This window comes from Bidens hawaiensis, unplaced genomic scaffold, assembly GCF_021521415.1.
Source record: "Bidens hawaiensis isolate Kalapana, Puna unplaced genomic scaffold, B.hawaiensis_p1.1 tig00016042_1, whole genome shotgun sequence".
In the NCBI taxonomy this organism is placed as follows: domain Eukaryota; kingdom Viridiplantae; phylum Streptophyta; class Magnoliopsida; order Asterales; family Asteraceae; genus Bidens; species Bidens hawaiensis.
In genome coordinates, this window is record NW_027492455.1 from 373,862 (window position 1) to 400,826 (window position 26,965).

A 26,965-nucleotide genomic window follows, 5' to 3' on the forward strand; every position below is an offset into this window, starting at 1 on the left:
TTTTAACAGAAGATGAGTTCAACTGACTCATCAAATCATATGGTTCAAAATGATCAAACTAACTTCAAATATGAATCAGTTGATCATGAGTTACTAATTAAATCGTGTGCAGGCATATTATTGTCCGGGCTATGATTTTATATTTACTATTTATTTGGTTTTCAACGCACAATACTCCTTGCACCCGTCAGGTTATGCCAACTATGGTCTCCCATGTACGTGTTCACAAAATTCAACATTTGATAAAAGTTGTCAAGTAATTTGATAAGAAGCATGTGCAGGTTTTTTTATTGTAAGTTATGCAATTTGAGTAGGAACATCATATATTTTTTTATCAGAAGACAAATATAGGAAGCGAAAGAGAGGGTAAAAACAAAAAGTTAAATTGGTTTAAGGGCATAATGGTCAAACTAAATACTCTCGATGCTCTCAGACAAATATGAACCGCTACAATCTTGAAATGAAACTTACTATTAATCACTCAAATATGAGTTATAACTACACTTTCTTGCTGATCTTTGTAAGTGAAGATAAGACTTCGTTCATGTCAGGTCGATCATCTGGATCCGCTCGAGTGCAGGATAATGCTAACTGAAGAATCTGCTCTATAAGACCGTGTTTTGTGGGGAAATCAGAAGCCAGTCTAGGATCTACTATTTCAATCAGCTTACTGGTTTCATTTGAAAGTGCTTGTTCTATCAACTGTGGCAAAGTTCCCTCCTCTTCGGTGAGTCCTGTTGGACTTTTTCTTGAGATAAATTCCATCATTATTATTCCAAAGCTAAATACATGTACTTTCGTTGTCACTTTTTGCATATATGCAAACTCTAATGGAAAACAAAAACGCATTAGGTTAACCTTTAGGTATAACTGTTATCAAAAAAGAGAGTTGGTGATTCATTACCTGGTGCCAAGTAACCAATGGTGCCTTGAAATGCTGACGTAGAAGAAACATTGCTTCCATCCTGCTGATGAACACCCAAAATCCTTACTGTTCCAAAGTCGCTAACATGAGCATCCCATTTTTCATCGAGAAGAATGTTAGAAGGTTTTAAATCACAGTGAACTATTGGGAAATCGTACCCGGAATGTAAATAAACAAGTCCTCTAGAAATTTGAAACCAAAACGTCAACTCTCTTAGACAGATCCCATCTTGACCGATCAATCCCAGATCATGTATAACCTTGTCCAGATTACCATTTTCCATGTATTCAAGAACCAAATCCTTTAGTTTCCCACTTTCCCATGCATAGCCAACCACTTTCACTATATTTCTATGCCTCAGTTTTGCTAACGTGCTCATTTCTTTGTAGAAGCTCTTATCGGATTCTGTTGAAAAGTCTCTAAAATTCAGATTTTTAACTGCTATCAACCTTCCATCCGTTAGTCTACCCTTGTACACTGTGCTTAAACTGCTTGTACCAAGAATGTTACTTTCACCAAATCCATTTGTAGCATCTTCGAGTTCTTTTCTGTCAAATCTTTCAAGAGTAAACCCTCGGGTGAATTCTAGTTCTTGGTCCCTTGATTTAACGTTTGGTTTTCGAACATGAAAATAACATAAAACCTCCAAAAATAATACAAGAAGCAAAGCTAGAGATCCGAGCATTGCAAGAATTTTGACTTTTCTGGATATTTTGAATGATAGTCGCATGATTTGGTTCCATTTGCAACACATAGAGACGGATTTCCAGTTAGTCCTACTGCACTAGAGTTTTTGAAAAAGTCCCTTATCAGGAACTCGTCCTTCGAGGTGATTGAAGGAGAGGTTGAGGTGTTTTAATGCCAAATTGTTGCCAAAAGTTTCAGGAATCGTGCCACTGAATTTGTTATGGGAAAGATCAAGTAAAGCAAGCAGTGTCAAATTACCCATGGTTTTGGGGATCTCTCCTTCCAACTGATTTCTTGAGAAGTTTAAGTAGGAAAGAAGGTCAAGAGTAGGAAACATTTCGTTGGAGACACTACCGGAAAGCTGGTTTTCTGACAAATCAAGACTCTGTAGGTTTCTACAGTTCTGAATTGTTACAAGAATACCTCCGGACAGATTGTTGTTTGAGATATCAATGGCTTGCACCATCTCCATCTTCCCAAATTCACTTGGGATATTTCCTGTTAGGAAATTGTTTGAGAAATCGAGGCATATCTGTATATTCTTCATACTTGAAATCACTGGCCCTGGAATTGATCCAGTAAGAACGTTGTACGACAGGTCAATCCACATCAACCTATTCAATTTTGTCATACTGTCCCCAATTGACCCGTTAAACCTGTTTCCACTTAGATCCAACTCGAAAAGCATCTTGAGCTTTGAAACAGAATTTAGAATCGGACCCTCAAAATTGTTGTTTGACAAATAGAGATATGCCAGCTGTTTAAGCTCAAAGATTTTATCAGGAACCCGACCCTCTAGCAGGGGCGCAGTTTCTCAAGGGCCAGGGGTGCCCCCCCCTCCCCCCCCCCCTTTTTCCGCTTAGTAGTGTATATTTTCCAATATTCGGCCGAAAATTTGTATAAGTAGTGTAAATTTACCCGTTTTTGGCCGAAATTTGAGCCCCCCCCCCGAGTTAATGATTTTCACAATACATTACCCGTGTTTGGCCGAAAATTTGAGCCCGGCCCCCCGACAAACTTGTCCAAGCTTCGCCATTGCCCTCTAGATTATTGTTACTCACATATAGGATTTGAAGTGAAGAAACGTTTGAGATTTCTGCAAGAATGGTGCCTGAAAATTGGTTTTGGTCAAGGTTTAACATCACTAGACCCGTTAAGTTTCCAATTTCTTGTGGAATTGGCCCAAAAAAGGAATTGTCAAAAATACTTAGCGTTTGGAGATTAAAAAGTCTTCCAATTCCTGGTTTCAGCATCCCTGTAAAATTGTTATGATGTATATTAGGGGTATTCAAAGTCGGATATTTGGAGTATATCCAATAATTTTGGATAGTGAAATTTACTATCCGAATCAGTATCCAAAATTTCAAAAAAAAAATCGGATATCCGTTCGGATAATAAAATAGATATCCGAATTCAGAAAATCCAAATAAAACTTTAAAATCAAAAATCATACTCTAATCCCTAAAAAAATTCTAAATATTGCAAATTAACCGTCATAACCATTAACCGAACCATAACCGACATAACCGAACCGATTTTAACCGATAACCGACATAACCAGTGGGTCGGTTTAATGAATTTTTAAAAACCGCCAAATACGGGTCTGTTTTGGTTAAAGATAATTTCAAACCCGCCATAACCGAACCTCTTCATTTACAAGTTTCTCAACTTTATGGAGTATAATTAGACACATGGTTGATAATTTGGAGAAAATTAAAGAAGATAATAAACTAATAACGCTCTCATTTTCAACTATATGATTTAATTTTACTAAACAGTTAATCCATTTATCATTTGTTTGAGTATATATTATTAATATTAAGAATTTTATATTTTGTTGAACTATGCCATGTCATTTTTATTTTTTGTTATTATTATTATTTTGTAATATTTAGTACCAAAGTTTTAGGCTAAATTACATCGTTTTGGTCATGGTTAACCGACCAATAATCGACTCACTATAGCCTTTAAAACCTCCATAACGGATCGGTTATGGTTATCTATTAACTAACATACTGGTTATGGTTATGGGTTTGACCTAAAACGTCTCAAACCAGCCCATGCATACCCCTATATGATTGTAATCATCCTTCATTATTCATTCAGACAAAAAAAAACTATTATCAAAAGGGTCTTTGATACCAGACAGTTGGTTTTGGCTCAGTTCAAGATTTCACAGCTCTTTCAAATTACCAATCGAAGTTGGAATTGGGCTGGAGAGAAAATTCTGCCACAGGTACAAAAGTTGTAAGCTAGACAAATTCCCAATCTCTTTAGGAATGACACCAGAAAGTTGGTTTTGGTTCAATTCAAGACCTACTAGCTCTTTTAAATTTCCAATGGAAGCCGGAATCAGGCCAGAGAAGGAATTTAGCCACAACAAAAGAATTTGTAACCTAGACAAATTCCCAATCTCTCTTGGAATGATACCAGAAAGTTGGTTTTGGCTCAAAGAAAGTTCTTGTAGCTCTTTCAAATTGCCAATGGAAGTTGGAATCGGGCCAGAGAGGGAATTTTGCCACAAGTCAACAATTTGTAACCTGGAAAAATTCCCAATCTCTCTTGGAATGATACCAGAAAGTTGATTTTGGCTTAAATCGATAGTTTGCATTTCTTCCAGTTGACCAATCAAAGGCAATATCGAACCTTCTAGAGAAAATCTTGACAAATTCCCAATCTCTATAGGAATGGTACCATAAAGTTGGTTTTCGCTCAATCCGAGATTTTGTAGCTCTTTCAAATTACCAATGGAAGTTGGAATTGAGCCTGCGAGGGAATTTTCCCATAAGTAGAGAATTTGCAACCTTGACAAATTCCCAATCTCTATAGGAATGATACCTGAAAGTTGGTTTTGGTCTAATTCAAGACTTTGGAGCTCTTTCAAATGACCAATTGAAGTCGGAATCGGCCCTGAGAGGGAATTTCGCCCAAAGTAAAAAATTTGTAACCTTGACAAATTCCCAATCGAAGTTGGAATCGAGCCAGAGAGGGAATTGTTGTAAAGATCAAGTGTGGCAAGCTGTGTGCAGTATCCCAACTGGAATGGAATGTTGCTGCTGAATGAATTTTCAGATAAATTAAGAGTACGGAGGTTGGAAAGGTTACCAAGAAAGGGAGAGATTTGGCCTTTGAGGCGTGCTTGTGGAATTGAAATAGAAACGACACGTTTTGTGATATTATGACATTGGATTCCAGTCCAGTTGCAGTGGTGGGTGGATTCAGCATGCCAATCCTGAAGTGCACCAGTCGGGTCGTCTGTGATTGAATTCTTGAAATGTTTCAAAGCATTTACTTCATCAGCTTCCAAGACGGACTGAACACCAAGCACCAGGAAAGCTAGAAGGAAAAGGATTTTGAATGCCGGCCATTGAAGTGATGATGAGCGTATATACATTGAAGCTAGCTGGTTTATTTATATTGCAGACTTCAAAGAGAACATATTTCTAATCAAAGACTTATAATATCAAAGTCTCTTCAAGTAAATGGTGGTCACACTCAGTAACTCCTCCTCTTATATAGTTCTTTTTCCCATTCAAAATACAATAAGTTCTGTTTTTTACAGCTTAATTAAATTATGTTTAAAATGTAATAGTTATTATATGCATACATGCCATGTGTGTTTTTTAGTATATACGTACGTGTGATATCAATAACTTTTTCTTTGTATTTATCTTTCAAGGATAGGATTCCATAACAGTGCTTTAGTAATAATTCATATAAAATATTATATTTAGCTACTTATTATTAACAAATATGCCCGGTGATGCTCTGAAAATCCTGACTAAAGGGGCGAGGCTGGTGGTGTTTGGTAACGAGTCAAAACGGATACAGAGCCAAATGAGTTCGATTGGGTTAAAACATGTCTATTTAAAAAAAGTATCAATCAAAATTTAGATTGGGCGGTGCCACAATGGTGTTGGTGACAAAGATGTTAGAATCGGTGGCAACAACGACGTGGTGCTGGCGGTGATAGAGGTGGTGGTTGAGGGGCGGAAGTGGACAGTGCTGGTGGTGTTCGTGCCAGGTGGTATCGATGTGGTGACAACATAAGTGGAAGTTGTGGTGGCGACAACAAAGAGTAGGTCGTGGCAACAACAATGGGTGCGGGTATGATGACGTATTTAGACCCGTTAAAGTTAGTAAATCTGTACTAGTGATCTGTTTTCAGTACTTTAGATTTATCACACTTTGAGTTAATTTGAAGGAATCTATTTATAACGTCTTGAGGTGTTACTTTTATATAAATCAATCTACTTGTATTAGACAGAATTTGTGTAGTCATAAGGAAAATGAATATGTAGAGTCAAGGGATATGGATAGTCTGTAGGTTTCAGTTGTAATCCCTTTATATATCCCTATATTCATCTTGTACTCTAATTCAGAAAAATACAATATACAATTATCAAGTTTAACTTGTTTAGCTTGGTATCAAAGCTTCATCTCTGCTGACACAAACCCTAGCAGGCTACAGCCTTGTTTCGATCCTACTTCTTCCTTTTTTTTTCTCTTTCTGCTGTTTCTGTCTTCGACAATCATGGCCATGATTGCAGCCTTTACTACAGCAGAGAAAACATCGCACAACTCACACAAGTTTGCCTTTACCCTATCCCCTACTAATTACGGTTTCTGGAAAACAATGATTCAGCCGTTTTTGGTTACAAACAATCTCATTGGCTACATCGATGGTACAATCCCCTGCCCATCGCCAACCATTCTTGCTGCAGCTGCATCCTCTGATAAAAGTACAAGCCCAGCCGACCCCGCTGCTAATCCAAACTATCCGATATGGATAAACAATGACGCACACGTCCGGTTGATCCTTATATCAACCATATCTGAGGCAGCCTTTTCTCATGTTCAGGGTACTACCTCCCGAGATCTATGGTTATCTCTTGAACGTGCGTACCCACCCCACTCTGCATCAAGAGAATACACTTTGAAGGCACAACTTCTCAAGATAGAGATGAAAGGTGATGAAACTCCATCTGCATACCTCACAAGGGCGCAAGAATATGCTGATGCACTTGCCAATATCAATGAGCCAATGAAACCTAAAGATGTTGTGATGGTTGTTATCTCCGGGCTTCGTGAAAAATACAATGGACTTAAGCCCTCCCTTCTTGGCCGTATACCTCAGGTTCAATTCAATGAGATTCTTGGACTTGTTCATGATTATGAGTTCATGATCAAAAAGTCTCTTCCTGCTGTCCCAACTGCTCAGGCTTTCACGGCTGTGACCAGCCCCCAACCGGCACTTTCCGCAACTTCTGTTACTGCTGGACAGCAGTCGGATGCTCTTCAGGCTCTCCAACAATTAGCCACTCAGCTTGGTTTCAATTTACAGCCAAATAACCCTTCAAATCAGGTTTTTTTTGCTTTTCGTTCCCAAAATTCTCGTGGTCGTAGGTTTAACAACAACCGTCGAGGACGAGGATCTTTCAACAATCAATCTTCTGGGGGCACTCGCAACCAATTCAGTTGGGCATCCAACCAAAATACAGTGTACGGAACTTGTAATCGTTGTGGTATAGGGCAGGTTCCATCTCAATGCCCCAACCGAGACCCTGCCACCATCCGGCCAAGATCACCGCAACCATGTGCTAACTTTGCTGATCTTCGCCCTTCAACATCCACCACGTGGCTGCCCAACACCGGCTCTAATAGTCACGTTGCTCAGGACACATCTACCTTCAACAATCAAGAACCCTACTATGGTGAGGATTTTTTACATGTTGGTAATGGTAAAGGCTTACCCATCTTACACATTGGTTCCACCACCTTTCACTCACCATCTAAATCTTTTAATCTTTCTAATATTCTTCATGTCCCACAAATCAAACAAAATTTACTTTCAGTTCAAAAATTCTGCCATGATAATCAAGTTTTCTTTGAATTTCACTCTACTTTTTTTTCTTTGAAGGACACGCTTACACGCACTACCCTCCTCACGGGTCTAAGTGAACATGGGCTTTACTCCATCCGTCTTCCTCAAATTCGATCTGTTCCCAGAGTTGCCTTCACTGCTGTTCGTGCTTCCTCCAACATATGGCATCAACGGCTTGGTCATCCTCATCCACAAGTTTTGAAGACTATGCTATCTACTTATTGTCTTCCTGTTTTAAATAAACATTCTGATTCCTTTTGTAATTCTTGTCACATTGGAAAATCATCCAAACTTCATTTGTCATCATCTAATTTTAAAAGTACTCATGTCTTGGATCTTTTGTTTTGTGATGTGTGGGGTCCTGCCCCTGTTACTTCTTCTGATGGTTACAATTATTTTCTGTTGTGTGTTGATGATTTTTCCCGTTACATGTGGTTCTTTCCATTGAAACACAAATCTGATGTATATGAAGTTTTCAAACAGTTTGTTCTTGTAGCTGAGAGACAATTTAACACCAAACTTAAATCTGTTCAAACTGATTGGGGGGGGGGGTGAATTTCGGAATCTATCTGGTTTCTTTTCCTCTATTGGCATCTTACACCGCCTCTCGTGTCCATACACGAGTGAACAGAATGGCCTTGTCGAACGACGACACCGACTTGTAGTTGAAACTGGCCTCACTCTTCTTGCTCAATCCTGTGTCCCCTCACGTTTTTGGCACTTTGTATTTGACACGGCTGTTTATCTTATTAACCGCATGCCCTCTCGAAACAATGATCGCCTCTCACCTTTTGAACACCTCTTTAAATGTAAACCTGACTTTTCTTTTTTGCGTGTGTTCGGGTGTCAATGTTATCCCCACCTCCGACCATACAACAAGCACAAAATGGACTTTTGGTCCTCACCTTGTATTTTTCTTGGCTATAGCCCATCACATTATGGCTATAGGTGCCTTGATCTCTCATCTGATCGTATCTACATTGCCCGCCATGTGCGCTTCAATGAGCGCTACTTTCCGTGTCAAACCTCACCATCCACTCCCGATTCTCCTACCACTTCTCAACCCGATCCTTATATATCCTCCTACCCCACCCCGCCTTCACCTTCTACTAATCCGGTCACAGAACCATCGGCTAATGATCTGCCATCATCTTCCCCTACACCTGATCCAACACCTCCTCCTACTTCACCTACACCTACACCTACGGTACCACCCACCTCACCGGACCATCACATACCCGCCTCGTCTCCTGTTCCCAGCCCACTCCAACAATCAGCCCAAGCATCTCCCTCTTCATCTACACAATCAGCTCAACCAGACCCTACTCCACAACCCCACCCTCGACCTTCTAACCTTCGCCCTAATCCTAAACAGCGAGTGCCATACAATCCATCTGCTTTTCATGCCTCTACTTCACCTGAAACCGAGCCCACTTCCTTTGCCATTGCCAACAAAGATTCTCGTTGGCGGAATGCCATGACTAAGGAGTATGTTGCTTTGCTTCGAACCGGAACTTGGTCTCTTGTACCACCTGTCCCGAATGCCAACGTGGTTGATTGTAAGTGGGTTTACAAACTCAAACGAGACAAAACATGTGCTATCACACGATACAAGGCTCGGTTAGTTGCCAAGGGGTTCAATCAACAACCCGGTATTGACTATCATGAAACTTTCAGTCCTATTGTCAAATTCACAACGGTTAGGGTTGTGCTTTCTCTTGCCGTCTCTCAAAGATGGCCTTTACGATAGTTGGATATCCAAAATGCTTTTTTACATGGGGATTTGAATGAAACAGTTTATTTGAGGCAACCTCCTGGCTTCTCTGATCCATAGAAGCCCGATCATGTCTGCCTCCTTCATAAGTCCTTGTATGGGCTCAAGCAGGCACCGCGAGCTTGGTTTCACAGGCTTTCTACATCCCTACATTCCTTGTGTTTTCAGGGGTTCAAAACTGACCCTTCTTTGTTCATCTATGCTTCTGGTGGTACTCTTCTCTACATGTTGGTTTATGTAGATGACATCATTCTCACAGGTAATAATCCTCATGCCATGATAGTATTATTCACAGCTTGAGCAAAACATTTGCTCTCCAAGACATGGGTACTCTTGGGATCGAGGTGGCTCCTTACGGTTCTGATCTTCTCCTTTCTCAAAAGAAATACATTTTGGAGACCACCACAAAGCAGGTCACTTAAAGGCTCGCCCGGTGCCTACACCAATGGCTACGAGTGCCACTTTGGCTCTTGGTGACAGTCCTCCGTTTGAGAGTCTGGTCAAATATCGTCAGATTGTGGTGCATTTCAATATGCCACACTCTCACGTCAGGACATCGCTTATGCTGTTAACAAAGTGTGCCAGTTCATGCATTCTCCGGCTGAAGATCACTGGTCGGCCGTCAAACGAATTCTCCGATATTTACAAGGTACTGTTGACTATGGTCTTCTACTTAAACAGAATTCCAGCTCGATTCTACACGCCTATACTGATGCGCATTCTCCTGTTCTTAATGCCTATTCTGATGCGGATTGGGCTGGATGTCCTGATGACCGTCGATCCACGGGGGGCTATGCAATCTACCTTGGTTCAAACCTTGTTTCGTGGTCAGCAAAGAAACAAAAGACTGTATCTCAGTCCTTAACAGAATCTGAATATAAAGCCCTTGCTGACACTGTTGTTGAACTCACATGGCTTGAAGCTCTCTTACAAGAATTGCGTGTTCGTATGGCCACAACACCTGTTCTATGGTGTAATAATCTTGGAGCAACATACTTATCAGCGAATCCTGTTTTTCATGCCCGCACAAAGCATGTGGAATTTGATTTTCATTTTGTCAGAGAGAAGGTCGCTGCAAAGAGGCTATCGGTTCAATTCATATCTACCACCGATCAGATTGCTGATGTGTTTACAAAGCCACTATCAGTACATCGTTTTGATATCTTAAGATCCAAGCTACAGGTCACTTCCCGGCCTTAGCTTGCGGGGGAATATTAGACAGGATATGTGTAGTCATAAGGAAAATGAATATGTAGAGTCAAGGGATATGAATAGTCTGTAGGTTTCAGTTGTAATCCCTTTATATATCACTATATTCATCTTGTCCTCTTATTCAGAAAAATACAATATACAATTATCAAGTTTAACTTGTTTAGCTATAAGCTGAGTAATGATTGTCACTTATGAAAAAAAAAAAAAAGTGATGCACATATAATGGAGGAAGCACTAAGAGTGTGGAACGGTGTGTCAATTCTAAAGTCATTGTAAAGCAGAAACAAATAGACCCCAACGTACACATGATTTAGTAATAATGCATATAAAAGATTATATATTAAATCCTTTCTTATTAGTAATTTTACTTGGTGACACACCAAAAAGCTTGACAAAACGAGTGGGGCAGGTTGTGTCGGGTAACGGATTAAAATGGATACTTAGTCAAACATTAGTGGACATGCCTTTTATTTCTATTTGTTTGTGTGTGTGTGGGGTGGGGGGGGGGGGTTCATCGTATCTTGTGGGAAAAAAAATAATTAATAGTATATATATGGGTTAAAATCCCGTTTTAAGTAAAAGTCTCAAACTCCCAACTCAATTTACATTTAACCTAATAAAGAAAATTATGATGACGACGTAAGTAGTGTGCCGGGTGAGTTCAACGGATTAAGAACTTTAATCTTAAAAGAAAGGGAAAACTTTGTAAAATAGTAACAAAGTTTCAAGTTTTTTCCAATTAAATCATTCATATTTTATTTTGTCTCAATTAAATTACTCAACTTTCAATTTTGTCTCAATTAGGTGATTCAATTTTCAACTTTAGCTCGATTAGATCACTCAACATTCAATAAATATTCAAATACTATCTTTTTTACATAAGCGTGTTGAATAACATGTTTTATTTTCTTAATTTCTTTCAACAGAAGATGAGTTCAACTGATCATCAAATCATATGGTTCAAAATGAACAAACTAACTTCAAATATGAATCAGTTGATCATGAGTTACTAATTAAATCGTGTGCAGGCATATTATTGTAGTAAAGGTAATTTGATAAGTAACATTTTGATTGCAAATTGTCTAGGTAATTTGATAAGAAGCATGTGCATGTTTTTTTTGTTTGTAAGTTGTGGTGCAATTTGAGTAGGAACATATGCATTTTTTTTATTGGAAGACAAATATAGGAAGCGAAAGAGAAGGTAAAAACAAAGAGTTAAATTGGTTCAAGGGCAAATGGTCAAAGTAAATAATCTCTATGCTCTCAGACAAGTATGAAACAGCTATAATCTTGAAATGAAACTTGCTATTATAATAACTCAAATGTGAGTTATAACTACACTTTCTTGCTGATTTTTGTAAGTGAAGATAGGATTTCGTTCATGTCTGGTCGATCGTCTGGATTCGCTCGAGTGCAGGATAAAGCCAACCGAAGAATCTGTTCTATAACACCGCGTTTTGTGGGGAAATCGGAAGCCAAATCCGGATCCACAATTTCAATAAGCTCACCGGTTTCATTTGAAAGTGCTTGTTCTACCATTTGGGGCAAATTACCCTCGTCTTCGGTGAGTCCTGTTGGTCTTCTTCCTGTCATAAACTCCAAAATTATCACTCCAAAGCTAAATACATCCACTTTTGTTGTCACTTTTCGCATATACGCAAACTCTGGTGGAGAAAAAAAATGAATTAGTGTGACTTTTTAGGTCAAATGCTATCTAAAAAGAGAGTTGGGGATGCATTACCTGGTGCCAAGTAACCAATGGTCCCTTGAAATGCTGATGTAGAAGAAACACTCCTTCCATCCGGCTGAAGAACTCCTAGAATTCGAGCGGTCCCAAAATCGCTAACATGAGCATCCCAATTTTCATCGAGAAGAATGTTAGAAGGCTTTAAATCACAATGAACTATTGGGAAATCATATCCAGAATGTAAATAAACAAGTCCTCTAGAAACTGAAACCAAAACACCAACTCTCTCAGAAAGATTCCATCTTGACCGATCAATCTCAGAATCATGTATAACCCTGTCTAGATTTCCATTTTCCATGTATTCAAGAACCAAAGCCTTTAATTTCCCACTCTCCCATGCATAGCCAACCACTTTCACTAGGTTTCTATGCCTCAATATTGCTAATGTGTTCATTTCTTTGTAGAAGCTCTTATTAGATTCTGCTGAAAATTCTCTGAAATTCAGATTTTTTAGTGCTATCATCCTTCCATCTGCTAGTTTACCCTTGTACACTGTGCTTAACCTGCTTGTACCCAGAATGTTACTTTCACTGAATCCATTAGTAGCATCTTCAAGTTCTTTTCTATCAAATCTTTTAAGAATGAAACCCCGGTTGCATTCTGGATCTCGATCCTCAGATATTTTAACACACCGATAACATAAAACCCCGAAAAATAATACAAGAAGCAAACCTAACGGCCCGACCATTGCAAGAATAACGATTTTTCTGGATATTTGATGTGAATGATTTGATTGAGATAAGAAGACACATGAATTTGTGTCAGTGGTGACACATAGAGATGGATTTCCGAGTAATCCGACTGCGCTAGAGTTTTGGAAAATTCCCTTATTGGGAACACGTCCTTCTAGGTGGTTGAACGAGAGATTGAGGTGTTTTAATGCCAAACTGTTGCTAAGATCTTCAGGAATCATGCCACTGAATTTGTTTTGTGATAGATCAAGTGAAGTAAGAAGTGTGAGATTGGCCATGCTTTCTGGGATCTCTCCTTCCAACTGATTTCTTGAGAAATTTATGTAGGAAAGAACACCAAGAGTAGGGAATATTTCATTAGAGACGCTACCAGAAAGTCGATTTCCTGATAAATCAAGAGTCTGCAGGTTTCTGCAGTTCTGAATTGTTATGGGAATACCTCCTGACAGATTATTGTTTGAGATATCAATGGCTTGCACCATCTCCATCTTCCCAAACTCACTCGGGATATTTCCTGTCAGGAAATTGTTTGAGAAATCGAGATATATCTGCATATTCTTCATATTTGCAATCACTGGCCCTGGAATTGATCCAGCGAGAAAGTTGTGTGACAGATCAATTAAAATCAATTGATTCAGTTTTATCATACTGTCGGGAATCGACCCATTGAACATGTTTCTGCTGAGATCCAACCGAGAAAGCATGTCAAGCTTTGAAACTGAATTTAGAATTGGACCCTCAAACTTGTTATTTAACAAGTAGAGTTCAGTTAGTTGTTTAAGCTCAAAGAGTTTATCAGGAATCTGACCTTCTAGATTGTTATTACCAATCAAAAGGCTTTGAAGAAAAGAAATTTTTGAGATTTCTACAGGAATGGTCCCTGAAAATTGGTTTTGCCCGAGATTTAACATAATCAAACTGGTTAAGTTTCCAATTTCTTGTGGGATTGGTCCGAAAAGGGAATTTGAATGAATTTGCAGTAGTTGGAGATTAGAAAGTTTTCCAATTCCTGGTTGCAACATCCCTGTAAGATTGTTATGTGCCATATCCAAAGTCACAAGACTCGAACAATTGAAGAGATCATCCTGGATTTTTCCAGACAGTTTATTTTTGCCGATACTAAGAAATGAAAGATTTGACAACTTTCCTAAACCCTGAGGAATTTCACCAATCATCCTATTTCTTGACAAATCTAAGAAAAGGATCTTTGTACAGTTTGTGATGCTAAGTGGAATAGACCCCTCAAGAAGATTATTGCTAAGTGACAAGTTTCTTAGGTTGTAAAGAGACCCGATGCTTGAAGGAATTGGTCCAGTGAGTAAGTTTAAGCTAATTGACAGGTAAGTCAGATTGACTAACCTTGTTATGGATGCTGGAATTTCACCAGTAAGCTTGTTCTCATGAAGGGTCAATATTTGCAATGATTCCAATGTAGAAATTTCTGAAGAAATGTTCCCGGTTAGGTTATTCCTAGACAGTTGCAATACAGTTAATGATTTTAACTGAAACAAGGAGCTTGGGATTGAGGAATTCAACTGATTATGGTATAAACCCAAAATCTGTAATCCTTGAAGGTTTCCAATTTCACTAGGAATGCTCCCGGTGAGCTTGTTGCTGTATAGATTCAGAGACGAGAGATTTTTGCAACGACCAATTTTGGTTGGTATATTTCCCGATAGAGAATTTTCCAGCAAGTGAAGAATTTGCAATCTTGACAAATTTCCAATTTCTCTAGGAATGGCACCAAAAAGTTGGTTTTGGCTCAAATCAAGAATTTGTAGCTCTTTGACGTGACCAACTGAAGTTGGAATCAAACCTTCTAAAAGGTTATCAAAAGCTCCAAGAAACTGAAGATTGACCAGATCACCAATCCTCTCTGGAATTGTACCATTAAGTTTGTTGGAATCTAGATGAAGTTCTAGTAAAGAAGTGCAATTACACAAGCTATCGGGAATGATTCCTGTGATGGAGTTGTTTCCCACGTCTAGTATCTGCATATTCCAGAGTCTCCCAAGTTCCGATGGGATCGGGCCTGAGAGGGAATTGGAGTACAGAATAAGTGAGGTAAGCTGTGTGCAGTATCCCAACTGGAATGGAATGTTGCCAGTGAATGAGTTGTAAGATAAATCAAGAGCCTGGAGACCGGAAAGGTTTCCGAGAAATGGAGAGATTTGGCCTTTGAGGTTTGTTTGTTGAATCGAAATAGAAACGACACGTTTGGTGATATTATGGCATTGGATTCCAGTCCAGTTGCAATGGTGGTTGGAACTGGAATCCCAATCCAGGAGTGCACCAGTCGGGTCATCTGTGATTGAATTCTTGAAATGTTTTAAAGCATCTGCTTCATCTTCTAATGCAGACTCTGCAAATATAACTGAAAGTAGCAGGAAAGGTAAAAGTATAAAGCTTTTGAAAGCCATTGAAAGTTGTGATGATATGGTATAAGCAAGAAGCTATATTTATATTATATTGTGGAATTCAGAGGTCAACTAGAATGATTTTTTGTCAAACCTTAACATGTGAAACCAAAATTTTTTACTGCGCATAAACTTTCAAGATTCATTCTTATCATAACTGGTGCCCATACTCTCAAGTCCCACCCACTGAATAATAATCATATTACTTATGAATATAAAAAAATATAATCATTATCTGCAAGTTTTTCTATTTCTTTATTTATAACAAATGAGCACATGTTTGTTTATAATAATGTGTTATATTTCATGTCCTTAGTGGAATAGAATTTAGATTATGGCAAGTGGGTTCATGTATTGTATTTGTATTTCTTTCTATGTAGTAAAACCGATACTTGTTTGTCATGTGTTATTTACTTATTTGAAATTAGAGTGAAGAATGTAATATAATGCATGTTCTATTATTCTATATAAGAAATAACTATAAAATCTTTTGAGGTTTTTCGCAAGTTAACGAGTATGGTCTTAATTGAGAGTCAACTAAATATTAAATGTCATATATCTATGTGACTATGATATATCGATATGTAGTTTCTGTAAAGTCTTTAGGAGTAGAATGTCATCTTCCTAGTAAACGGTGGTCGTACCCTTGCCTACCATGCCTGCCAACCAGTTACCAAACACATATTTGGCTTCCACAAGTTCTTTTTGACTTCTCATACAAAATATGATAAATTCTCTTTTTCTAAAATTACTTAAATTATAATTGAAAATATAAATAAGTTAGAGAAGTACATATAGGGGGTGGGTTATTCTGAGATTGATAAAATTCATGGAAGCATGCTTGCTATCCGTGAGGCACTGACGTCTCGCAAGGGTGTCGGTGATAAATGCGTTAAATAAAACGTAAAAATATGAAAACGAAGATACAAAACTTGACATGCAATTATGCATTGGATCAAAGCTTTTGAAAAGGTAAAAGTATAAAGCTTTTGAAAGCCATTGAAGTTGTGATGATTGTATGAGCCAGAAGCTGGTCTATATATTGTAGAATTTAAAGGTCAACTGGAATGTATGAAAGCAAAATGTTTACTGCGTGGTAATTTTCAAGATTCCATTCTAATCCAGAATTTTGCTCCCAAGTCCCATCCATTGAACACCAATCATTTTACCTGTGAAAATATACACAAACAATAATCTGCAAGTTTTTCTATGTTTTAATTTGTAAAAGTTGACTTCATGCATTTATTGCATCCTTTGACTTGTACAAGTAGAGAAGTAAGTTTGGGATTCAAAATGAGTGACTGAAAGTGTCACTCACGTCTTGAATATGTGTGAAAGCGCGTGTCAAATTCAAAGCAATTGTACAACTTGCAACAAAAAGACAACCAGTGATTACGATACAGATAAGAGAAATAACGACGTATGTAAAGTAAAATAGAACAAAATCCCCGATTTTATATATAAAAACAGCGAAGTGTGTAAAAGTTCCCGTCTATGTGTAGCTTTTCTTTAATTTTCCTAAGTTTCTAGCAATTGTCATCATCTTTATTCTTACAGGAAGACAAATATAGGATGTGAAAGGGAGGGTAAAAACAAAGAGTTACTTAAATTGGTTTAAGGGCAAAATGGTCAAAGTAATTAAATTCTCTCTATGCCGTTTTGTTTAAGTAGAAGTAATGCTCTCAGACAAGTATGAAACAACACTATAATCTTGAAATGCAACTTGCTATTATAATAATAAAAATGTGAGTTATAACTACACTTTCTTGCTGATTTTTGTAAGTGAAGATAGGATTTCGTTCATGTCTGGTCGATCGTCTGGATCCGCTCGAGTGCATGATAATGCCAACTGAAGAATCTGTTCTATAATACCATGTTTTGTGGGGAAATCGGAAGCCAAATCAGGATCCACAATTTCAGTAAGCTCACTGGTTTCATTTGAAAGTGCTTGTTCTACCATATGTGGCAAAGTACCCTCGTCTTCGGTGAGTCCTGTGGGTCTTCTTCCCGTCATAAACTCCAAAATTATCACTCCAAAGCTAAATACGTCCACTTTTGTTGTCACTTTTCGCATATATGCAAACTCTGTGGAGAAAAAAATGAATTAATGTGACTTTTTAGGTCAATGCTATCTAAAAGAGAGTTGGTGATGCATTACCTGGTGCCAAGTAACCAATGGTGCCTTGAAATGCTGATGTAGAAGAAACACTCCTTCCAAATTGGTTCATGAACCTACCCAAACCGTTGGTTTCGGTGCTGGTTCCCCTTTTGAATAACCAAACCGGTTTAAGGAAAATCGGTTAAACGGGTTTTACACCGAACCAAACCGACCTGGATCATGTCGGCCTCTCTTGCTTCTAAACCGGTTTTGACCAGGCTTTGACCAAACTGATTAGGTTTGAAAAAAAAATGGTTTTGTACACCTCAAGATATGAGGTTTAACCATATGCTCGATCAATTACCCCAAGTCCCAACCGCCCTTAAAGTAAGTTAATACTAATATATATAGGTCCCGTTTTTCGTCGCAATGGCCTTTCTTGATGACTTGTGGTCACTATTGAGATCGCCAGGCTTCGGCACATGCTCGATGCAAGCTCAAAAATGTCGTCACTATTAAGTCTTTGCTATAGAGCACCCTGTCTCGACGACATGTTAAGATAGGGTCATTATAAAAAGTTTCAACTTATCTCGATGACATGTCTTTGAAATAGAGTCCATAGATAAAAAAAAAGTTTGACCCCACCCTACCTCAACAACATGTCCTTCAGAAAACTGGAGCTATAATAGCGACGACCTTATGTCGTCGAGACAGGGTTGGTCGCTATAGGTGTCATTTCTTGTAGTGATATATAGAAGGCAGGCATAAAATAACACGCAATGTATCTTTGCAAATAATTTATATTTAAAGTTAATTACATGTTCCATAAGTTGAATAATAATAAAGTTTAATTTATATTAAATTAATGGTATAGATACGTACAAAATTAACTACCGGTTCCTTGGCATTTACATTATCTAGAGTATACTTAAAAGATTGTGACCACTTACAAAATTCAATGATTTATATTTTGATTTTGATTATTTTTTCCAAGTAGGGACTCGATGAAAGGTCTTAAAAATGTTTTAAATCATTGTATACATTTCGCTTGTGTTGTCTTCAAAATTTAAAGCCTTGTAAATAAATCTAAACACCTATGATACTTGTCATTGAAACATAATACATACGTAACATAACGAACATAAACTCTTTGGTATGGATGCCAATCATTTACTTGGATAGCCCGCTGATGCACTCCAAGCTAGCTACGCCTTCCAGCAATCAACTTGATGTGCATACTAAAAATCAGATACACTGATTGAGTTTTAGTTAACGTAAACATCATATTATCACAACACATTCACTGAAGGTAGTTCATCATAACGTAACTTAACGTAACATATAATGTATTCTGGACATAATGCAACTCATTGTAACACAATGCATAACATGTAATCATAACATTTCATCACTGAAGTGCATAAACGAGTGGAATTTTAATAACAAAAATACCCGTTATACGGTTCTTGTGGGGATGATCAAGTAGGAAGTTAAGAGCTGTATAAAGATTAGATTAAATAGTTCCTTTATTTTTTTTTGTTATATTGTAATGGCTTGTTCTGTTGGGCCCCCATTGTTTTGGGCCGGTTGTTGGGTTGGTTGATAATACACACAGTTCATATAAAAAAGAGTTTTAGAATCCATACCTTATAAGTCTTAAACATCGACGTAGATGCTAGAAACGTAAGACTATATGTTATGGAGAGGTTAGTTAAAGCGTAACATCACTGTCACGTAGTCATTGACCTTTAACTAAGCAACCATTTAAAAAAGGTGTCGTGGTCGAATGCAAATGGGGTGGATCCCATCCTTTTGAGCCCTCTTGGACGTCAATGAAATGGCAAGAAGGGTGTAGGAAAGTTTAGCCCCAGGGAGTGTTATGGTTTGATGGTGGCTTAATGGTTGAGTTGGTAGGTACACTTGTTCTAAAAGTTGTATCCTTGGTTTGGTATGTGATTTAATCTTGAAATTGCATTACATGGTATTTAATTCATATTTATTTATTGAAATTTTTAATTTTAATGTGATGGTTTCGTTCATCCTATTTCTATATAACATACATACAACCATTAATTTAAAACAAACAAGTCAATTTATTTCAAATTGACTTCATTTCAATCCTATAGTTATATAAATTCCCATAATTTGTGAAAGCATTAGGTTTCAATCTAATTTAAACTAATACAATCTTAAATTATAATTTTTCTTAACATTATATTATATTTTTGTTTATATAAACGACTTAGAATTTAGATTTTTTTTTTCTTGTTTGTGTTTAATACAGAATTCATATATTCTGAACTCCCAACATGAATGCCCAAACTCCATACTTACTAAATCCAAGTTACATATTAATTATAGAATGATAAATTGTTGATAGTTTAAGATTTCACATAATGTTTTGCCATTTTAAATGGTGATGATTCAAATCTCGTGAGCGATAAATAAACATTATTGAAGTATTTATCGTTTACTTTTATTTGTTTTTTGATATAGAATTCAAATATTTTCTAAAACCTCAATTTGATCAGCAGAAGTCTATCAATTAAGCAAAAACTACTGACAAGAACATAGAACAATCAACAAACACAACACAAAAGAATTTCAGTACAACTTCACTTTTATTGATAATCGTCCGTCAGCCATATTACAATCAATATCGTCTGCAAATATACTAAGTAGATTGGTCGTAATCAATTCTTAGAACCGATTACAAGATAATGCTTAAACAACAAAAGAATCTTTTGCACTTTTACCATACTATATCATCTATACATACTACAATATTGATCTATTCTCAAAAGTCAGTTAACTCATTTGTTTACGTCACAAGTTGCGACTTCCCTTGACCACTTGGCACGTTGTTCGTTAGTAGTAACTTGACGTTATCAGTTGACCTTGCCTTGAAGAAGCCCAAAAGAAACGGGCCCGAAATTTCGTTAAATCATTAGAATGATAAATATCATCTCCTTTATCCGAGACATGGCCCTTTGAAACCTACACAATACTAACCAATGAACAAAAAAGTTGTTAATCATACAAAACCATAATCAAAAACAGTAAAAGATAATGTGAAATGTGGATCAATCATCCAACAACCGCCTCGGTGCCATCACTATTTCCAGGGACCACTAAATAGGTGATACTGTCACCTTCCACTCTAATAATTCTTTTCGTGACAACTTTCAGGCGATTGGAGTACAACCACATCACTGGGGCCAGGGGCCCGCTTTAGCATGTCGGGTTGAGGACTTGAGATTCTATCAAGCAAGACAATCTCATTTGTAAGGTTAAAGGTGGGGAACATGCTAGGACCGTGGGCCTGCGGGTAGCTGATTGTCGGAATTTATTGACAAAAAAGGAAATATAAGATGTAAAGATTGGTTGTTGCCAAAGCAGTGGAGCAGAGGTAGGTAATGGTAGTGACATGAATAGCACATAAGAAAATAATGCTCACTGCTGTAACAAACTCATTTGTCTTCAATAACAAATAGTTTACACTGTATCTGAATGGCTAATCTAACAGACAAATCACAATCATACTCATACTCATACTCGCAATCATAATCGCGTGTACAATTTGTGTTTTAACTTGGGGTGTAAACAAGCCGAGACCGAGCTCGACTAGGCTCAAGCTTGGTTCGTTTTGACTTACCAGAGTTCAGCTCGTTTCGAGTGCCTTTTCTAAATCTCGGGCTCGGCTCGCGAGTTGTTTTTCAAGCTCAGACTCAGCTCAAGCTCGGCTCGTTTATTATTTATTAACTAAATTATATATTTTTTTATATATTTTGAGAAAAACATTAAACGAGCTTAAGCTCGGCTCGAGCTTAGCTATGCAGTGTGAAATTAATACATAGAAGTCCAAAAGAGGTAAAACTTAAAAATACACAACGCTCGAGTTCGGGCTCGATAACTAAACGAGCTTTATTTGAGGCTCGGGCTCGGCTCGTTTCGAGCTTTTTACCTATCCAAGCTTGAGTAGCTAAGCTCATTTGCAGACCGAGTTTAACTATCACGTGCATCTTCAATATGCCATACGTGAGTCAAGCACGGTTACCACATACCATAAACAGATACATAAAGACAGCAAACACTAAGCTAATCAATCTAGCAAATTTCTAAAACAATAAGCAACATCGATAATTATGAATATCCAACAAAATAACCATTTTTAATTTTTTTGTCCAAGAGTAACAACAGCTCAAACTTTAACAAAACCCCTGATCACAGAATGTAAAATTTCACAACAACTTTCTCTTAGGCATTTCATCGAACACTTAACATGCATACCTTCAAAACCGATAAAAACCAAAACTAAAACAGAAACATAACTTATTCTGATCCCATATACACGATTTAAACTAAACCCATGAAGCTCAAGTTTCAATTTTTTATATCTAAATAAGATTGTGTGATCATGTATGAAACTGATAAGACATGTGTAAATGAGTTTGTGTGAAACTAATGAAAACATGTAAATTGATATAACAGTTACCTTATATTATACACGACGGAAGTGGCTGTCACCGTCGCCGTCGCCGGCGCCGGCGAGAGAGTGTCATCGGAATTTGGGGAAATTGTAAAACTATATGAAATTAGGTTTAAATGTTTTTAAATACAACCCCATAGTTTTAGAATTTAAAAGATAGCCACTTAAACTTTCTTTAACGTTTTGATTTAACTATTTTCGAGTTATATAGAAACAGAGTAAATCAGGTGGTGTCGGGGTTAGTCGGGGTTATGTATATAGGGATATTTTTCAAGTGGTAGTTATACTTTAAAGATTTGTGTGTGTTTATGATGCGTGAACAAAAAAGAGGTAGTTGATGCAATGAAAGTTTGGGTGAGAATAGAAAAGAGAGGATACGCGTAGGGTGAATATGATCGATAAAAATATGAAGCGAGTTTAACGGTCTATGTGAGTTAAAGTTTATGTATCATAAGTTTTGATGGCATATGAACTCAAACTATAGGTGATGATGAATTAAGAGCCTTGCTAAGAACGGATTAGGCAACATGTAACCTTACGATAATCGAATTTCTTAATGGGAATTACATAATGTTGGTGGCGTAACTTTGAGGGCAAGTTGGCTTACATTAATAACCAAGATTAAAATTAGTAGATTTGTTCTTGTTCATTCATATCGCAACAAGATGAATTCTATCACGGCTGAAAATGGATCAATTATCAAATATTGGATGGAAATTCTCTTTTACCTATTTTTCTAGATCGAAAACAATTCTTGAATAAAGCATTGTTCAACTCCAAGTGTGAACGGAAAATGACATATTTATTGAATCTCTCTAATTCGATTGTGGGGTAGGTATCCTATTACACGTATCAAGTGAATAACATAAAATTCATGTGTTTTTTATTTTTTTTTAGTTTAAATTAAATTGTTATTTTTCATTAGTGTTATTTTGGTTGAATTGATTAGAAAAACAACCCGTGACTCTTTTTATATTCACTATACATGATCTTTTTTAATATGTTTTATAGATAAATGAATGCTAAATTAATATAAAAGAGTCATGCCCATTTTATTGCATAAGCTTTATTCTATCCTCGCTGATTCGATATTGTCCTTTTGGATATTCATAGTGGTTTTAGTTTTGGTGTTTGTTTTTTTAGTGTTTTTTTATTCTCTTGATGTACTTGTAGCTTGTTACTTTTTGGTGGAATATAGTTTCATTTGTTGTTCAAATAAAAATACAACTTCAGCCAAGGGTATACATCCCTCTAACTTTATTCCTTTCATTCGTCACGTCAATTTTTTCATATCATTCAACATCACCATTCAACCAAGGAAATACACTATTCTCTACCATTATATTATTTAATAATAATAAAAATTGAAAAAGAAAAGAAAAAAAAATTGATTGGTTAACCTTAAATGAGAGGAAAAAGATGGATGAATGACCATACTGACGGTGGTTAGTACCCTCAGGTAGAGATGGCTAAAAAAACCGGTTGGGGAACCGGTTTACCGGTTTAAACCGGAAACCGGTTTTTACGAAAACCGGTTTTTTAAAAACCGGTTTGACCGGTTTAGAAACCGCCGGTTCGTCTTTCGGTTACAAGTTCTAGATCCAAAACCGGTTAACGAACCGGTTAATGGAAAAACCGGTTTTTTTTATTAACCGGTTATGGAAAAACCGGTTAACCGGTTAATGGAAAAACCGGTTTTTTTATTAACCGGTTATGGAAAAACCGGTTAACCGGTTTATAAAAAAACCGGTTTATAACGGCTATATGACCGTTTTTTTTTGTTTTTGGACCGTTTTTTTTTTTTTTTACCATTTTACCCCCACAAACATCTATATATAGTTTAGGTTGGGTATTGGTTAGATCACACTCGATTATACAACTCCAAACGCTCTAAACGTTTATTTCATACGCGATTATTTTGTTATCTCACGCTCAATTATACCACATTACCACTCCATACGCTCTTATTTCGTAGTCGTTTATTTCATACTCGAGTATACCACTCTTATTTCGTAGTCGATTATCATGGCCTCCCAAAGTGCTGCTTCATCCGTCAACATGGGTGCCTCGAACACCGGAGAAACGGTCGTTCGGGTCATCCCCACGAAACGAAACCATGATGTTTGGCAACATTTCGACCTATGCGAAATGTCTAACGGTAGCCAAAAAGCTCGATGCAAACATTGTTTGAAGTTTTATGGCAAAGATGCAAACTCCACTTTAAAAGCGCATGTACAAATGCCCTTTTGCAAGGCCTTGAAGGACGAATCGGGAAGTAGTTCGCAGCCGGAGATGACGAATCAAGGAGCGGTGTTTACGTACGATGTTGAAGCGGTACGTCAACAGTTTTCAAACTTTGTGATTCAACAAACACTTCCTTTCAACCACTTCGACAACCCTCAATTCACGGAGATGATGCAAAACTATGTTCAACCACGCTACCAACAAGTAAGTCGTTCGACCCTTAGAAGAGATTGTCTTAAAGCATGGAAAAACGCTAAATCCGAACTAATTTCATACTTTTCAAACTTACAAACTGGTGTAAACTTAACAACGGATGTGTGGTCGGTACCTCATGGTAAGCCCGACTCATACATTTGTGTGACGGCTCATTAGGTTGACCCCGAGTCGTGGCAAATGATGAAACGAACCGTTGCGTTTCAATTGTTTGATTACCCGCACACGGGTAGAAATATTTTTCAAATCTTGGATAAAGTCATTCGACAATACAAGATTGAACATAAAATCTTTTCAATTTCGTTTGATAACGCGTCCAACAATACGGCCGCGGTTGGCCATTTAAAATTAAAGTATAAACCTATTTGTGATGGAGCGTTTTTTCATAGCCGATGCATTGCACATATTATCAACTTGGCCGTGCAAGATGGGTTAAACGTGATCGAAACGCAAAGAAACAATTTTAAAAGAATGTTACGAGATGTTTTTAGCAACAATAAAACATTTTCAAGATACAAAAAATTTTGTGTAGAAGCTAATTGTCAATGGTTGGGGCCAAATTGGGATTGTCCAACAAGATGGAACTCGACTTGTAATATGTTTGAGAAAGCCATCCAACAAAAAGAATCATTAATTGCGTTTCATCAAATTTTGTCAAGTAGGGGTAAATGTGCACCGTACGATCCTAGAAACTGGTTATTGATTGAGATCGTTACGGAGGTCCTTCAAATTTTTAAATCTTGCACAACTAGTTTATCCGGGGTTTACTATCCAACAAGCCCCATTGCTTTACCAAAAATTGCTGTCATGTGCACAAAGTTGAGTGAACTTCATTGTAGGGGTGCACCTTATTTTGATATGGGTGTAAAAATGAAAGAAAAATTTAGAAAATATTTTCAAGAACTACCCGCTGTTTTGACATGTGCTGCTGCGTTAAACCCTTGCATCAATGTTGGTGGTGTTGAAGCTTTAATAGAAAAAATTTGTGATGAGCTAGGGTTAAACGACGATCAAAACCCCTATCATAGCCAAACTTTAAAGAATGCTTTCAACACCACCTTGTCAAACATGTATGATGTCTACCTTACAAAATACGGGTCGTCTTCCCAAATTCATGACTCGTTAAGAGCTGTTGCCCAATCCCAATCCCAAACCGACCTTGAAATGGGGATGTACTACATGATTTGGGAAGACGCCGGTAAACGTCAAAAGGTAAACACCCCAAGCAGTGAACTTGGAAGGTATGGTGGTACCAACTTTGTGAAACACATGACTCCGGATGAATTTAGAAGTCTTGATTTGCTGGCTTGGTGGAGAGGTAAGGAGGATGAGTTTCCGATCCTCGCCGCCATGGCCAAAGATTTACTAACGGTCCAAGCTTCCACGGTAGCTTCGGAGTTTGCTTTTTCTGTTTCTGGCAGGGTTATATCGATTAGGAGGACTCGACTCACTGCACCAGCTATAGAGATGTCGATTTGCTACAAGGATTACTTGGACTCTTTAGATAGGGCACAACATCAACGCTCACTCGAGGGGGAAATGGAGTGTGAAGCGGGCTTGTATGAAGACGAGGTCAATGAAGGACACACTCAACCAATGACCGATGAAGAAGCCGCGTACGACGATTACCTAAGAAATAGCTCGGGATCGGGTAGCGAAGAAAATTAGTTAAAGAAACAGCAAACATGGAGGCAAATCATGAGTAAGAAACAGCAAGTTGTTCATGTAATCGTGTCTAAGCATTCTTTTTCCTAATATGTGCTCTTATTTACTTGTTGATTTGGATTTTTCTAATTTAGTTAAAGAAACAGCAAACATGGAGGCAAATCATGAACAAACTGCGATTAGGAACAACAGGAGCATCTGCTAGTTCACGATTTAATGTTTGTATTTTTGAGTTAAATCATGAACAACAGTTCTTGGCAGAGATTTCTTCAGTGTTAATGATTTAATGTTTGTATTTTTGAGTTACGAATATGCGATAACGATTTAATGTTTGTATTTTTAATGTAAAAACTATAAATGAAAGTTATGTGTTTTTAATCTTTGGTTTGTTGAAAACACATTCACCAACACACACTCATACTCATCTTCCAAGCAAAGAACCCTAACAACGAAAGCAAAGAATGGCTTCGGTCAGTCCGTTTTGCCTTGTAGTTACCGTTTTGCCTTGTAGTTACCGGTTTGTTTATACTGTGAAAAAATAATGGTCTTCATTAAGTACAAAATATAAAAAACAAATATTCGTATTTAAAACCGCGAAATTTAAAAAAAAAAAAAACCGGTTAATAAAAAAAACCGGTTAATAAAAAAACCGGTTTATTAACCGGTTCTAACCGGTTTCTAAACCGGTCCTAACCGGTTAGACCGGTTAGGGTTTTGACAGCAAAAAACCGGTTATTAACCGGTCCGGTTATTAACCGAACCGGTTTTTTTCCGGGCCAAAAAAAACCGGTTCGGTTTTTTAAAAAAAACCGGTTTGTGCACCTCTACCCTCAGGTCACACATGACCATTTTATTTGGGGGGGGGGGGGGGTGTTATAGGGAGACCCCTCATATGAGGATGTGGGTGTCATGTAAGCT

The 26,965-nt window shown here is 37.5% G+C and overlaps 1 protein-coding gene and 1 pseudogene across 2 annotated transcripts; both read right to left on the reverse strand.

Moving 5' to 3' along the window:
* Positions 1-498: 498 nt before the first annotated feature.
* LOC143550489 (uncharacterized) lies at positions 499-5,053 on the reverse strand (annotated as a pseudogene). The gene is made up of 6 exons (XR_013138333.1): positions 3,755-5,053; positions 3,681-3,682; positions 3,302-3,353; positions 2,652-2,951; positions 905-2,407; positions 499-827 (listed from the first exon to the last, which is right to left on the reverse strand). The product of XR_013138333.1 is annotated as an uncharacterized LOC143550489 (transcript).
* Positions 5,054-11,684: 6,631 nt separating this feature from the next.
* LOC143550490 (uncharacterized) lies at positions 11,685-15,341 on the reverse strand. The gene is made up of 2 exons (XM_077041129.1): positions 12,224-15,341; positions 11,685-12,146 (listed from the first exon to the last, which is right to left on the reverse strand). The coding sequence occupies exons 1-2, from the start codon at positions 15,339-15,341 to the stop codon at positions 11,818-11,820; spliced, it is 3,447 nt and encodes a 1,148-aa protein (XP_076897244.1). The 3' UTR covers positions 11,685-11,817.
* Positions 15,342-26,965: the final 11,624 nt, after the last annotated feature.